This window comes from Nelumbo lutea, chromosome 5 (genome assembly GCF_056320005.1).
Source record: "Nelumbo lutea isolate HS-2025 chromosome 5, American lotus-T2T, whole genome shotgun sequence".
Lineage (NCBI taxonomy): Eukaryota > Viridiplantae > Streptophyta > Magnoliopsida > Proteales > Nelumbonaceae > Nelumbo > Nelumbo lutea.
Window position 1 is genome coordinate 6,820,903 of NC_142688.1, and position 13,864 is coordinate 6,834,766.

A 13,864-nucleotide genomic window follows, 5' to 3' on the forward strand; every position below is an offset into this window, starting at 1 on the left:
CTCTGAAACCTAGACTCCAATGCAGCTCGAACATCTACCGTTAGGGGAACAGTGGAACCATCATCATTGCATAGGACATTGGTGCATCTAGAAATTATACTTTCAGGAGCACCCTTCAAAAACATAATCTCCAACTGCTTTCGGCTGCAAAGGACACTCATCATTTTGCGGTCTCGAGAAAATTCTAAAACAGTTACCTGCAAAAGCATGAATTTTGAGATTTAGAAAACTCATAGAACAGCATAACGTAACAGAGACGAGCTATGTAAAACCATGCTGAACACGCACCAATGCATAAACTATGAAAAATATGAGACCTCATTTTTCTTGTTTGTGATCACAATATATGTGTACACATTCAATAGAATAAGTTATACACAGATAAATATATGTTTATATGCACATTGAAGAAGTACAATAAGAAAGATTACTCAATTAATGATGACCACAAACATCAGGTAACTATAACAAAGTAAATGCCATAGAAAAGAAAATGGCACTACTAAACAGAGAAGAGAGCAGCTGAAGAGAGAAGAGAGGAGAGAAGAGAGTTGAGAGCCAAAAGATTGAGCTGGAAGCGCCAGTTCTCATATTTATATTAGGGTGATCATAAAATAATCAGAAAATTACAATGGTACCCCTGCGGTACTAATACTGACATAAAACATACATAAACAGCCTTTTAACACTCCCCGTCAAGTTGGGACATAAATGTCAATCATTCCCAACTTGTCACACAAGTCATTATGCCACGAGTGATGTGACCCCTTTGTGAATATGTCTGCAAGTTGCTTTTCAGATCTGATATAGGGTGTACACACTTCCCCTTTGACAACATTTTCCCTGATAAAATGTTTGTCAACTTCTATGTGCTTGGTTCTATCATGCAGAACTGGGTTGGCAGCAATACTGATAGCAGCTTTGTTATCACAATATAAAGTCATAGGTTTATCAACAGTAAATCCCAGCTCACTCAACAAATTTTCCAACCACATAATTTCAGCCACTCCATAAGACATTGCTCTATATTCTGCTTCAGCACTAGACCGAGCCACCAAATTTTGTTTTTCTCCTCCATGTGACTAACCCCCCACAAAGGTACAATAGCCACTAGTAGATTTCCTGTCATCTAGCAATCCAGCCCAATCAACATCTGTATGCACCTCAACCTTCAAATGTCCATGCCTTTGAAACAGCAGATCGACAACTGAAAATTTTTTAACATATCTGAGAACTCTTTTAGCTGCTTCAAGATAGGTGGTCTTAGGGGCATGCACGAATTGACTTAAAACACCCACAACGTAAGCAATGTCTGGTCGGATTATAGACAAAATATAGCAATCTTCCTACAAGCCTCTGAAACTACTTCACATCATTGACAACCTCACCCTAACAATCACCTAATTTGTGGTTTGGATCAATAGGGCAACTTCAATCCCCTTCTGTGAGCGGGCAACTTCAATTCCAAGAAAATATCTTAGAGGACCTAGATCTTTCACCTCAAACTGAGTAGCCAGGAACTCTTTTAACTTACGAATTTCATTTTTCCAGTCACAAACAATGTATGGTCAGATTGACAATGTTTATAGCCTCTCTTCTGTACAGCTACATGAAATCTGTTGAACTAGGCGCTTGGTGATTGTTTTAAGCCATATAATGACTTCTTCAACCTACACACCTTTTGTTCATTGCCTTGAGCCCGAAAACTAGGAGGTAGCACCACATATACCTCTTCTCCAAGGTCACCATTTAGGAAAGCATTCTTGATATCAAGTTGATGAAGATCCCAGTCAAAATTAACAGCCAAAGAGAAAAGGACTCTGATAGAGTTCATCTTAGCAACCGGTGCAAAAGTTTCTGCATTATCTACTCCACACACTTGAGTAAATCCTTTTGCCACTAATCGAGCTTTATACTATTCCACAGTGCCATCAGCCTTATGTTTTACTATAAACACCCACTTACATCTAACTGGTTCCTTTCCTTTAGGAAGATCCACCAATTCCCACGTACCATTTTTATGTAATGCATTGATTTCCTCTTTCATTGCATCTGTCCATTCAGGGGCTGAGAGAGCTTCTCCTACATTCTTAGGAAGGCATGAAACGAGGGTGAAATGTTTTCATAAGAAACACAATGGGATGCGAGATGCTTAGTGGTGCAAGACCTAACTTCCTTCCTTTGAGCAATAGGAAGGTCTAGGTCATTAGCAATAGAGGTATCAATAGTAATAGGATTGGATACATCAATAGGAACAATTGTACTTGGTTGGGTATGACCCACCCCCGCGGAATCCGATGGCATTGGTTGTACAACTTCCGGATGCTCAAAAACTCTTGAACTTGGCTGAACCTGTTTGTAGCGATGAAAGAATCAAAGAAAACACGGAAAGGAGGGTCAAGAAGAGGAGGGAGCTAAACCTGTACCTTTGCTCCTACTCTCTCCCTGAGGAGAAACAAGGAAGAAAGGCTCATTTTCAAAGAAGAACATCCATAGAAACATAGTATTTCCGATTGACAGGATCAAAGCACCGGTACCCCTTTTGAGATGTGGGGTATCCTACAAAATACAGGGAATAGCACGAGGATCTAGTTTTACCACGAGTTGGAGACAGGTTTTGAACAAAACAGTGGCAACCAAAAACATGAATAGGAATGGAGAACAAGGGAGCCTTGGGAAATAGAAGTTGATGTGGGGCCTTGCACTTTAACCTTCGAGATGGCATGCAGTTGATGAGATATGCAGCACACATGACAACTTCAAGCCAAAATTGTTTTGGGACATTCATATGAATCAATAATCCCCAAGCCACTTCAAGGAGGTGGGGGTTCTTCATTTCCACTACACCATTTTGTTGGGGGTGGCACATGAGCTACGATGAAGTGATCCACAAGAAGCAAAGAAATCTGTGAGGTCATGATGAAAATATTCTTTGGCATTATTGGATTAGAAGATTCGGATTTCCATTTGAAATTGGGTGAAGATCATCCGTTGGAAATCTTTTATAATTTTTGGCAATTCATCTCTGGTTCGCATGGGATACGCCCATGTGTATCTGAAGTAGTCATCAATAAGTGTAACAAAATACTTGTAAATAGTCTCAAAGGGTAAAGTAATTGGGCCCCAAACATCAAAATGGACAATATGGAAAGGAAAATCATATTTATTATTTCTTGAAGGAAAATGAGTTCTACAATGTTTATTCAATTGACGAGTTTGACATATAAACTTTGAAAATTGACATTGACTTAAACAACTCTGGAAATAAAAATTTTAAGACAAATGACCAAGACGATTGTGCCATAAATAGGCTTGCCTCTTACTAGATTGACTCTTAGAGTCAGCCTTATTCTCAAGCATGTAGAGCCCATCCACCATACTTCCTCTACCAATCATCTTCCCCAAGGCCAAATCCAGAATTACACAAGAAGACGGAAAAAAGATTACTGAACAGTTTAATGAGTTAGTAATACTACTAACTAAAAACAAGTTTATAGGTAATTTTGGAACATGCAAAATATTAGAAAGATTGAGGCCAACAGGAAGGGATATGGTTCCTTGACCAGCATAGTGTTGAATGAGCCATCGGCTAGTCTCACTTTGTCCCTCTCAGAGAGGAGATGATAGGACTAAAAATAACTTAACTTACCAGTCATATGGTTTGATGCTCCATAATCAATCATCCAAGGAGAGTCAGGGAATGAAAAGACACATGGAAAGTTGTGGCAAAGTTACCTGATGTAGATGCAAATGATGTAGAAGGAGAAAGGGGCAGAATCCATCTGACGAATTACCCTATCATACAACTCCAAATGGTCACGGAAGGAATTAATGATGTCCTCTCGAGGATCAGAACTAGAGGGGTGCGTCGGAGTCATAGTAGTGGAGGACTGAGTCTCTTGAGAGGCCATGTTTGCTGCGTTGAACTTTCTTGGACCTTGCTGTCCTTGCTTATTCTGATTTGAACTCTGTTTCTTGCTCAACTCCTAAGCCCACTTCGGCTTCCCATGAAGTTCCCAACAAGTGTCACGTGTGTGCCCAGGCTTCTGGTAGTGAGTACACCATAGTTTCTCCTTACCGTCCACCCTTTTCTGAGAGGCCCCCTTCTTAAAGGAATTTCCCCCACCTGAAACAACATTCCCTCTACTGCCAAAGCAACAAAATCCCCTTCAGAACTTTTCATCAAGTTTCTTCTGCTTTCCTCTTACTGTACTAGGGCATATACTTCTTGGAAAGATGACAGATGGGAGATCCTTGCTTCCTAGGACTTGCACTAGAAGTCTAACCCAATCCCCTTCAGAACTCTCTGCTATGAAACAAGTAACTTGTAAGCTTTCGTATCTTCATCACACTTCCAGTTCACATGCTGGTAATGGTCCAACTCCTTCTAGAAGGAAGTCAAGTCCGAGTAGTACACAAAAAAGCTTCTCTCCCCTTGTTTACAAGTAGATGACTTTGCTTGTAACTGGTAAATTTTTGCATAGTGACGCAATTCAGAATATGTTGACTTTGCTTGTTCCCAAATCTCATAAAACATTTCAGCCCACATAAAATGTCTTCTCACCTGAGGTTGCATAGACACTAGGAGCCACGACATTACCATGTTGTTTTCCTAGTTCCACCTGTCATCTTCTACACTCCCGGAATTGGGTTCTTTAATTTTGCCATTTGTGTACCCTAGTTTTCCTCTTGCAGTAATGTACAGTATGACCCCCTTCGGCTATTCTAGATAATTTAGTCCATCCAGAGGTATAACAGCCATAGGGAAGGATAAATCTATACCCCCACTCATCCCATTCTGCATTGAGGAAATACCAGATGTGGCAGAGTCCTCAATACTCATAATAGCTGTTTCAGATCACTCCAAAAACAACTACAAGACTAAAGGGCAGTACAGTCCACACAATTTTCTCTTTCTCACGATGTACTACTGCTGGGAATAATAAGAACTGAACCAAGAAACTAAGAAACTCGAAAAATTTTGGACCCAACGAAGCCCTACACACATTCAGATATTATCTTACCACTGTTGCAGCACATACAGGTCATCATCGACCTACAAACATATCACAAGGATCAGACAATGCACACGGGAAACAACAGGAGCTGATAACCTCACATCAGTCGAACTTGTTACAGGTTCTGTCTTGTTACATGACCAAGAGGTAAAGGAAAAAAAAAAAAAGAAAAATGACTTCTTAGATCAGTCCGATGCTGTTCTCTGGGCTCTCCAAATAAAAAAAAAAAGGAACTGATGATGGAAAAAAAAATGCTTGATTGAACTCCCTTTCAAGCCTAATAAACCCACTCTGATGCCATATTAAACAGAGAAGAGAGCAGCTGAAGAGAGAAGAAGAGAAAAGAGGGAGAAGAGAGTTGAGAGCCAAAAGATTGAGCTGGCGGCGCCAGCTCTCATATTATATTATGGTGATCATAAAATAATCAGAAAATTATAATAGTAGCCCTACAGTACCAATACTGATAAAACATACATAAACAGCCTTTTAACAGGCACTAATTTATATTTGTAAACACCACAACAGTTCAGAGAAAAAAAGGAATTACCTACATTTTATTGGAATCTAAAAAATTCAAGGGAGTCTTTTTCTGGTGAACCATGCAAAACAGCCCCAAAAAGACAACACAAACCTTGGGACTTGGGAATCCAGCTACATTTTTAGGCTGTTGTTAGGCTACTGTTATGATATTTTTCTTTCTTATAGGTGACTGGTAACTTGGTCTTTGTAACTTCTTTTATTGAAACATATAAATGGCAATGGGAGAGGGCGGTATAGAAAGAACACAGAAGTGGAAGTTTGGGGATTTCAGACTGAGTTTTGCTAAGATGAAACATGAAAATAAATAGTTGGAATGTAAGAGGGGAAATGCAAGCAAAAGAAGAATCATCAAGGAAGTTACAAGGAGAGAAAGACCAGAATTGGTAATAATTTAGGAGTGGAAATTACAGGGAATTAATAAGAAATGGATTAGAAGCATCTGGGGGGGGAGGGAGGCATTGGGTGGACTCAATATTCTTCTTGGGGTGTCTCGGGGGTTAAATTAAGATGTTTGGATGACAACTTCGTATGGCTTATGACCAACATTTATGGACCAAATGCATATAGAGAGAAATGAATTGTGGGAGGAGCTGGTGGACATTAGAAGTCTATGGCAGGGACCTTGGTGTCTGGGTGGAGATTTTAATGTGATCAGATGCCCTGAGGAGTCTAATAATCCAAGGCAGAGGGTCATAACAAGCATGAGGAGATTCAATAGAATCATAGAGACTTTTGAGTTGAAGGAGATTGAGACAAGGCATAGCAAATTTACATGGAAAAATTGTCAACAGAACCCGACCTGTTCAAAGATGGATAGGTTTCTTGTTTCTTCAGATTGGGAGGAGCATTAGGATAAATTGGTAGGTAGAGTCCTAGACTTACCTCACATTATTGGCCCATATGTATTGGAGAAGGATCAAAAGGTGGAGGACCTTCTCCATTTAGGTATGAGAATATGTAGCTTACATCCCCAGAATTTGTACAAAAGATGAAGAAATATTGTGGGAAGAGGAGCCAAGGACAGATTGGGAGGGTGCTAGATTCCATAGGAAACTTCGAAAGGTGAAATTGAGAATTAAGGAATGGAATCTAAATGTGTTTGGGAGAATTGAGGAAAGGAAATTAAATCTAATAACTCAAATTGAAGATTTTGATAGTAAGGAAGAGCAAGGTACTTTGGTGAACAAAGAAGTGAGAGGCTCAATTTGAAAAGAGAAATGGATTTGTTATTACTAAGACTGTTACAGCAATTATTCCTAAGTAAGTTGAATAATGCATTGATGGTAAGATGGTTCTGGCTGTTTAGCACAAAACCCCAAAGCTTATGGAGGCAGTTCACACCAGAAAAGTTTGGAATCAAGAACCTCAACTGGGATCCAGGTATCATAAGCATATCCCACAGCTTCACAGAATCAAAAATAATCGAGAGATTCCATCTAGGGCCGCAAAAAGACCAAATCAAATTCAAATACAGGAATAATGGAATCTGATCCAATAAGAATCTGAGAGATCAGAATTTGGTTTCATATCCAAAAGAGATGTAAGCATGGATTCAAAATCAATTAGTTTACAATTTCAAATATCTTATATGAATCTGATTCAATTAGAATATCAATAAAACTGTATATAATTAGTATAAATTTAAAAACTATCATAAATTAAAAAAATGCTTATCTTAAATCCCAAATCCCACTTAATTGGATCAGATTGGATTCTAGTGGATCAGATCAAGCAATTTATGAATTTAATTTGATTAATAAGTGGATCATATTTTCTAATATGATTCAATCTGATTATGGCTAAATGGACATCCGAATCTGATTTTAACAAATGCATTCAAATTTGAATTGGATTAAATTTGATCCGTTTGCAGCCCTAATTCCATCAATGGTTCTTAGGAGTCAAAGTAAAATTGGAGCTGGCAACAGAGTGCAGTTCTGGAAAAATACTCCTTTCCCCAGCCAAAAAAGAAAAAAGTGGGAAGATTTTATGGAGAAGCACAACTGCCATATATGGTCAATATTGGAAGAAAGAAATGCTAAACTTTTCAAGCATTGATAGAGAAACATCACAAAAAGTAGTTCATTGGGTTAAAACCCTACCAGTTAGGGAAGTAAAAAACCTGACCTATACAATGGAAGTAGAACTCTCCTGGATAACTCTGTTCGTTAACTCTTTTAAAGATTCCCTAGCATGTAAAAGAGTTAGTAGACATTTTTTGGGGGGGCAAATGCCCATTGGGGTAAAAAACATTTCTGTTTTTTGTGTATTGTGGGGATCTTCTTGGTGCAATGGAAAGGGACAGTATGGGCTTCTACATCTATGTAAATGTATACTCTAAATTTATGATAAATTTAAGAATATTCACCTTATATGATAAAAAGTTGACAATATAATAAATGCAGCATGTTAAATCATAAAAACTAGGCAGTTATTACCTCAAAAGAACAAATAGGAAATACTTTCTGTACTCAGTCAGCAAGGAAACAAATATATCAAATTTAATAACATGTCATCATCATGAAGGTCCAGCAACATATATACATGATACATTGATAATGTTTCATTTTTCATAAAATTTTGCAATAAGCAAGGAATCAGATAGACAGATACTAGCCAATAGTAAAGTAAAAAGGATAACCTTTTTGAACTGGTTTTCCCAGTAATGATTACAGTAAGATGCACGATCATGCTTGCTCAGCATATTGAGAGAATAAGGCATAGAATCAAAACCAGGAAGCCCAACCTGTTAGATAACAGACGAAATCTAAGTTATATAAGATTATCATAAAATACAATGAATAACTAACAAGTACCCTAAGAAAAGAATATACAAACAACAGAAATTGTTCAAAATAGTTTACTTTCTCCACTAGTACACGAAGAGCTACTTCAGTTGATTCTCCTATCTTCTCATAGTTTCCCTTGTCCGGATTGTATTGTAAAGTAGACTCATTGCAAAGGGCTGAGCACATTGCTATGTGAAGAAGAGAAGGCAATTGAGCTGGAAACTCAAGCTGCAAAATAATCAACAAAGCCTAAGGAACATTTCTTAAAAGGGCAAACCAAGATTTATATATTTAAAGGTGCACAGACCCTAGGCGTTATCTAATTTGATATTTCTGAAGGCAAGCTTGATATTCTTTGAAATAGATGGGCAGGTAATAGATGGGAGAATATCATACCTGCATCCCTGCACCATCAAAAATTATGCCTTCTGGTGCATATGTTGTTCCGCTTACACTGTATTCTGAAGTAACAGGGCCATTGTGCACAGAATGAACAACACATATCTGGAGAGAACAAGCAGCAAAAAATATTTGTATAAATCACATAAGAGCCAAATAAATAATGTAATGATAAAAAGGACATAAATGATTGTCTTCTGATCATACAATAAGAAACTCCAAACAGAAAAGTAAATGGTGAATTCAACTGCTTGAGAGGTTCCTCAAATTACTTACCACCCCTACCTCCCAACAATTGATGCAAATTAACAGAAAAGGAAATTAATTTCCATTTATGGGATATTGCATGCCTTCAAAACCTTCTCTCTTCCCCAGTTTCACTAAATAAGCATTTTTCACAAATTTCAAAAGGAAAAGATGGCTAAAATTGCAGTACCTTGTGAATCAAAGATGTATCCTCTAATCAAGCAAGAAAGAATAAGAAGCCTTAAATAATTTTATCCAACTAAGATTGATAGCACAAGTATCATCCACCCTCTTTTTCCATCCTACAAGTTAGAATTAATCAGCAGGAGCATACTTGCTATTTTCTCTCTCATATCAGTTTTGTTTGTCGGGGGTATTTGTTGGAATTTCAGCTATTAATGAATGATCATACATACCGGGACTAATTCAACAGTAAGGGGAGTCTAGTTCGGTTTCTCCTTGCTAGTTCAGTGGTGCACATAGGCCCTAGGTGTAGCACTTTCAAAAGGCACGCACCAGGTATGCCTTGTGCTTCAGCCCAAGCGTGTACCTTTTTATTTTTTGTGCTTTTGTTCTTCTTTGGACCTAGCAGCTAGGCTGGGGGCTCTACCCCCCAACCCCCAACCAAGCCCCTCGAGGCAAGCCCAAACAAGTCCATGTTATGGTCTTAAATTCTTAATCCCTACACAAAACAAATGATTTTATAATTTTAATTTCCTTTTAATAAGATATTTTATTAGGATGAATGAATGAACATGGACTTGTTCATGTCCAAGAACCCCCTATTTGTTAATGTTGTTCATTCACTCATCCTGATAAAATATCTTCTTAAAAGGCAATTAAAATTATAAAATCATTTATTTTGTGTAGGGATTAAGAATTTAAGACCCTAACATGGACTTGTTTAGGCTTGCCTCAAGGGGCTTGGTACAAACATGGCTCGTAGAATTAGGAAGGCAAGATGTTTTACATCACATTTTTTTATCAATAACCACATTTCATTAATTAATCACAAAAATATTACAAGGATGAAGATAAACTTTCTTATCTTCCAACTGGAGCTTGAGCTCCCAAGAACAGAAAAAGGAAAAAATTACACTTGTGCCCAAAACATTAATTCCCTCTCAACTCCTTGCTTCGCTAACCCATTAGATATTTGCTAATGTTTTACATCACATTAGATACTTGAATTAATGCAATTGAGGAAATAAAGAGGTTGTGGGTTTTATATGCTTGAAAATGTTTTTTTTTTTTATTTTTAAATTTTCATTTTAATACATTTTACATGTTATGTTTATGTATTTTAATTTTAGATAATAGGTTTTTTAAAGCATTTATTATAAAATTTAAGTTTATATTTCATTAATATTATGTTTAATATTTTTATTTTTTGCATTTTTTTAATTTTTAGCATTTTTTTAATTTTTTGGAATTTTTTGTATTTTTGCTCCTTGCTACAAAAGGGCACGCACCTCTCCTTGCAACTCGGGTGCAAATTGCCCCTTGCACTTTTAAAACACCATGCTAGTCTTCCTTTCTCCTCTCCTCTTCTACCTCTTCTCTACTTCTGTTCTTTGCTTCATTTTCTTTTCCTTTCACTTGCACTTTTTTGAAATTAGCACACTGCACATTAAGATTGATTTGCAAGTCATATCGCTCATACTTCAAGGTGGTCAACTGTTGGAATCATTTCGAGTGCCACAAGCCAAGTGAATACCTCCATTCCTGGAGGCACATGACTACCCAAGTGTCCTCTACCATCCACCCAAATTATTTGGTATTCCTTATCCATCAACACAAGAGAGCCCTCCAAAGACTTCAAAATAATAACACATTAATTGATCCATCTTTGCAACAATATCTTCTAAATTGTGATCAAAGAATCATCTCATCAATCTCCTCTACTCTTGATTTTTCAATAACTCCTCTAGTCAATGTTTTGTAAAAAACATAATAGAGAAATCACCTTTTTGACCATCCATCTGAATTATTTGGTATTCCTTATCCATCAACACAAGAGAGCCCTCCAAAGACTTCAAAATAATTACACATTAATTGATTTATCTTGCAACAGTATCTTCTAAATTGTGATCAAAGAATCATCTCAACAATTAAACTCTCCTAACCAAGTATTTCTTTAGATAATTGCACTATGTTGAACAGTTAGGCAGGCTTACACAAGCCACTACTTTGTTACATTGAGGATTCACTTTTCCATTTCTATCTAAAGAAAAATGCTGGTAAACGATGACCTAATGTGACTCGGTTTTCTTTGCTCTACAAGCAAGGTGAGAATATTGTTTCTAAAATTTTGTGCCTGACTATTGTAAGAATGAAAATCAAGTCTGAGAGTGATATTTTGTGCCTAACAAAATGCCTGAGAGTAGGTCAGTATCTATTTCATCCCTCCAAAATCTAGGATAACCGCGATCAGCATTGGGTAATAGACTACACTTTAATTATTAGTGAATTAGCCATTATTCATTAAAAAGTTATAGCCAATATTCGGAGATAATCACCTTTGATACAGACATCATGTTTGTTGTGAGAGTCCCAGTCTTGTCACTGCAGATTACTGTTGTGCAGCCTAAAGTCTCTACTGAAGGCAAAGACCTTACAATAGCATTCAACCTCGCCATTCTTTTTGTTCCAAGTGCCAAGCACCTAATCAGTGAAAGTAAGGAAGAAAAATAAGCAAGTTTTTCAAGAAATCATTAGCTGATAAATGTTTCTGACAATGGCCTAAACAACTGGCCATTTACCACATATGAAACGTCACTAATGGCTACATGGACTAGTATTTTTATTATATTATGATAATTCTGTAATAAAAAATGGTGATTTCATAATTCATAACTAAGAGTTTGTTTCATTATGCAAAAGATTCCCGGGATTATAAAAGATAAGCATTCATCACTAGATATCAAATAAGCTTCTTTATGTATTTACGTGATTGATTATTAAATATTAGAGAAGATTTTTACTTATATACAATATTTCAAAGTGAAAATTTAATCACTCACGTTGTAACAACAGCAGGAAGACCTTCAGGAATTGCTGCAACTGCAAGAGCAACTGCAATCTGAGTAAAGACAAGGAAAAAGGACAAATTTATACAACTAGTAGGAATGATACTTTTTTGCCAACAATATAATTTTGGAAAATTATTGAAATTCCACACATGGACAAAGCAATACAACATGTCCAAGAAAGACAAACAATTAATGAAGTACTTCTATCCATATGGCTCTAAACCACAAGAGAGCCATTTGTCAATTATAAATAATGATCCAAACCCTACAATGAGTTCAAAAAGCATGGGAAACACACCTAGAGGTGCACCTTCATGCAAGGCATAGGCAAAATACCATAAGCCATATATTATATGGACACGCATTAGATATATGTCTCCCATACAGAGGAACATATCCAAATAGATCAACCACAATAGAATAGACCAATGCTTCATGCTTTTTCTGCAGCATTGGTAAGGTTGCACTTGAATGGACAAAGTGGGAACCACCCTAATCATCCTAATGTTTGGATGTTCTAAATCAAGTACAATAATATATTCTTAATGTGAAAAATATAGTATTGTGGAACTATAGAACAGTTCGAAATAAAATAGAAAGGAAGAAAGAAAGAGAGAAGAACAGACAATGGAGAGAGGAGAGTGGAGAGTGGAGAAAACTGCCAAACTGATTAGAGAGAGATTAGAATGAATTATATCTCTCTAAGCAGTGGACTGGACTGTCCTTAAAACAAGATGAAATTACTTACCTACACAGCCGCCCAAATACACTCAAAATAATACTCTTTTAAAACTTATTAATAGAATAGCAAACTTTACACAAGCACAATAGAAACAATGCTAACAAACATACATTTAATGATTTAAGGCCATAGAGGATTAGCTTTTAACCAAGTAAATGAGGGCATGCTGTCTATCAGCATTACCTTGAAGTAATGAATTGCACCACGCAGAAAACCACCATGAGAAGGATCACGAAAGTGTCCAATGTTAACAATCCATACCAAGACACAAATCCCCGCAATGACCTAGAAAAAAAATCAAAGTTCAGCCATGCATAAGCCTGTTGAGAACCCACAGAAGATGAAGTTAAAAAGAAACAACAGAACATGCAATTTAAGTGTTTTTTAATATCATTTACTAACCACTGTTGTAATAATATATAAAAAGAAATATGTGATGGAATCCTTCTACTCATATGGTGGATTTTTTGCTAAACATGCAGGCAATACTGCATGAAAGGAATGATGTTTCTAAATTTACTTCCAAGGCTGCCCAATGATGGCTAAATTTCTAGAAATATTTAGCTACTCATATACCATTGATGAACCTCAAATAAAGTATATGTTTTAGTGGTTCAGATAAGTCCTGTTCAAAGAGAAAGAAAAAGAAGAAGAAGAAAGCTGTCGAACTAGAGAGTCAAAACCCTCCTGGTCGACCATAATCTCTATTATATTAAAATAAGGGTACAAAGTCAAATATGTCCCTACTTAAGTATGGGACAAGAGAAATAAAAAACAAAACAAAATTGCCATATCACTACACTACTTAAACTATAATAAAAAGACTAAGTTACCCTTCCTCGACCAACTCTAACACTCCCCTTCAAGCTGGAGAATATATGTCATATAATCACAGCTTGTTACATATATAGTTCACTCTCCCTGAACTCAAACCTTTTGTGAACAAGACTGACCATTGATCACCTGAACTCACGTGTTATGTGCTTATCTCTCCAGTAAGGACTTTCTCCCTCACAAAATGGCAATCAGCCTCTATGTGTTTTGTCCTTTCATGGAAAACTAGACTAGATGAGATGTGGATGATGTGGATTACAGCTT

At 36.8% G+C, this 13,864-nt stretch overlaps 1 protein-coding gene across 1 annotated transcript in view; it reads right to left on the reverse strand.

The window, feature by feature from the left end:
* Positions 1–13,864, reverse strand: part of ECA3 (endoplasmic reticulum-type calcium-transporting ATPase 3) — a 102,376-nt gene that overhangs the window by 45,265 nt on the left and 43,247 nt on the right. The window contains exons 13-19 of the mRNA XM_088944619.1: positions 12,950–13,051; positions 12,016–12,074; positions 11,512–11,656; positions 8,744–8,851; positions 8,423–8,575; positions 8,200–8,304; positions 1–197 (exon numbers count right to left, since the gene is read on the reverse strand). Coding sequence (XP_088800745.1) covers positions 1–197; positions 8,200–8,304; positions 8,423–8,575; positions 8,744–8,851; positions 11,512–11,656; positions 12,016–12,074; positions 12,950–13,051 — 869 coding nt within the window. The remainder of the gene's footprint in view (positions 198–8,199; positions 8,305–8,422; positions 8,576–8,743; positions 8,852–11,511; positions 11,657–12,015; positions 12,075–12,949; positions 13,052–13,864) is intronic.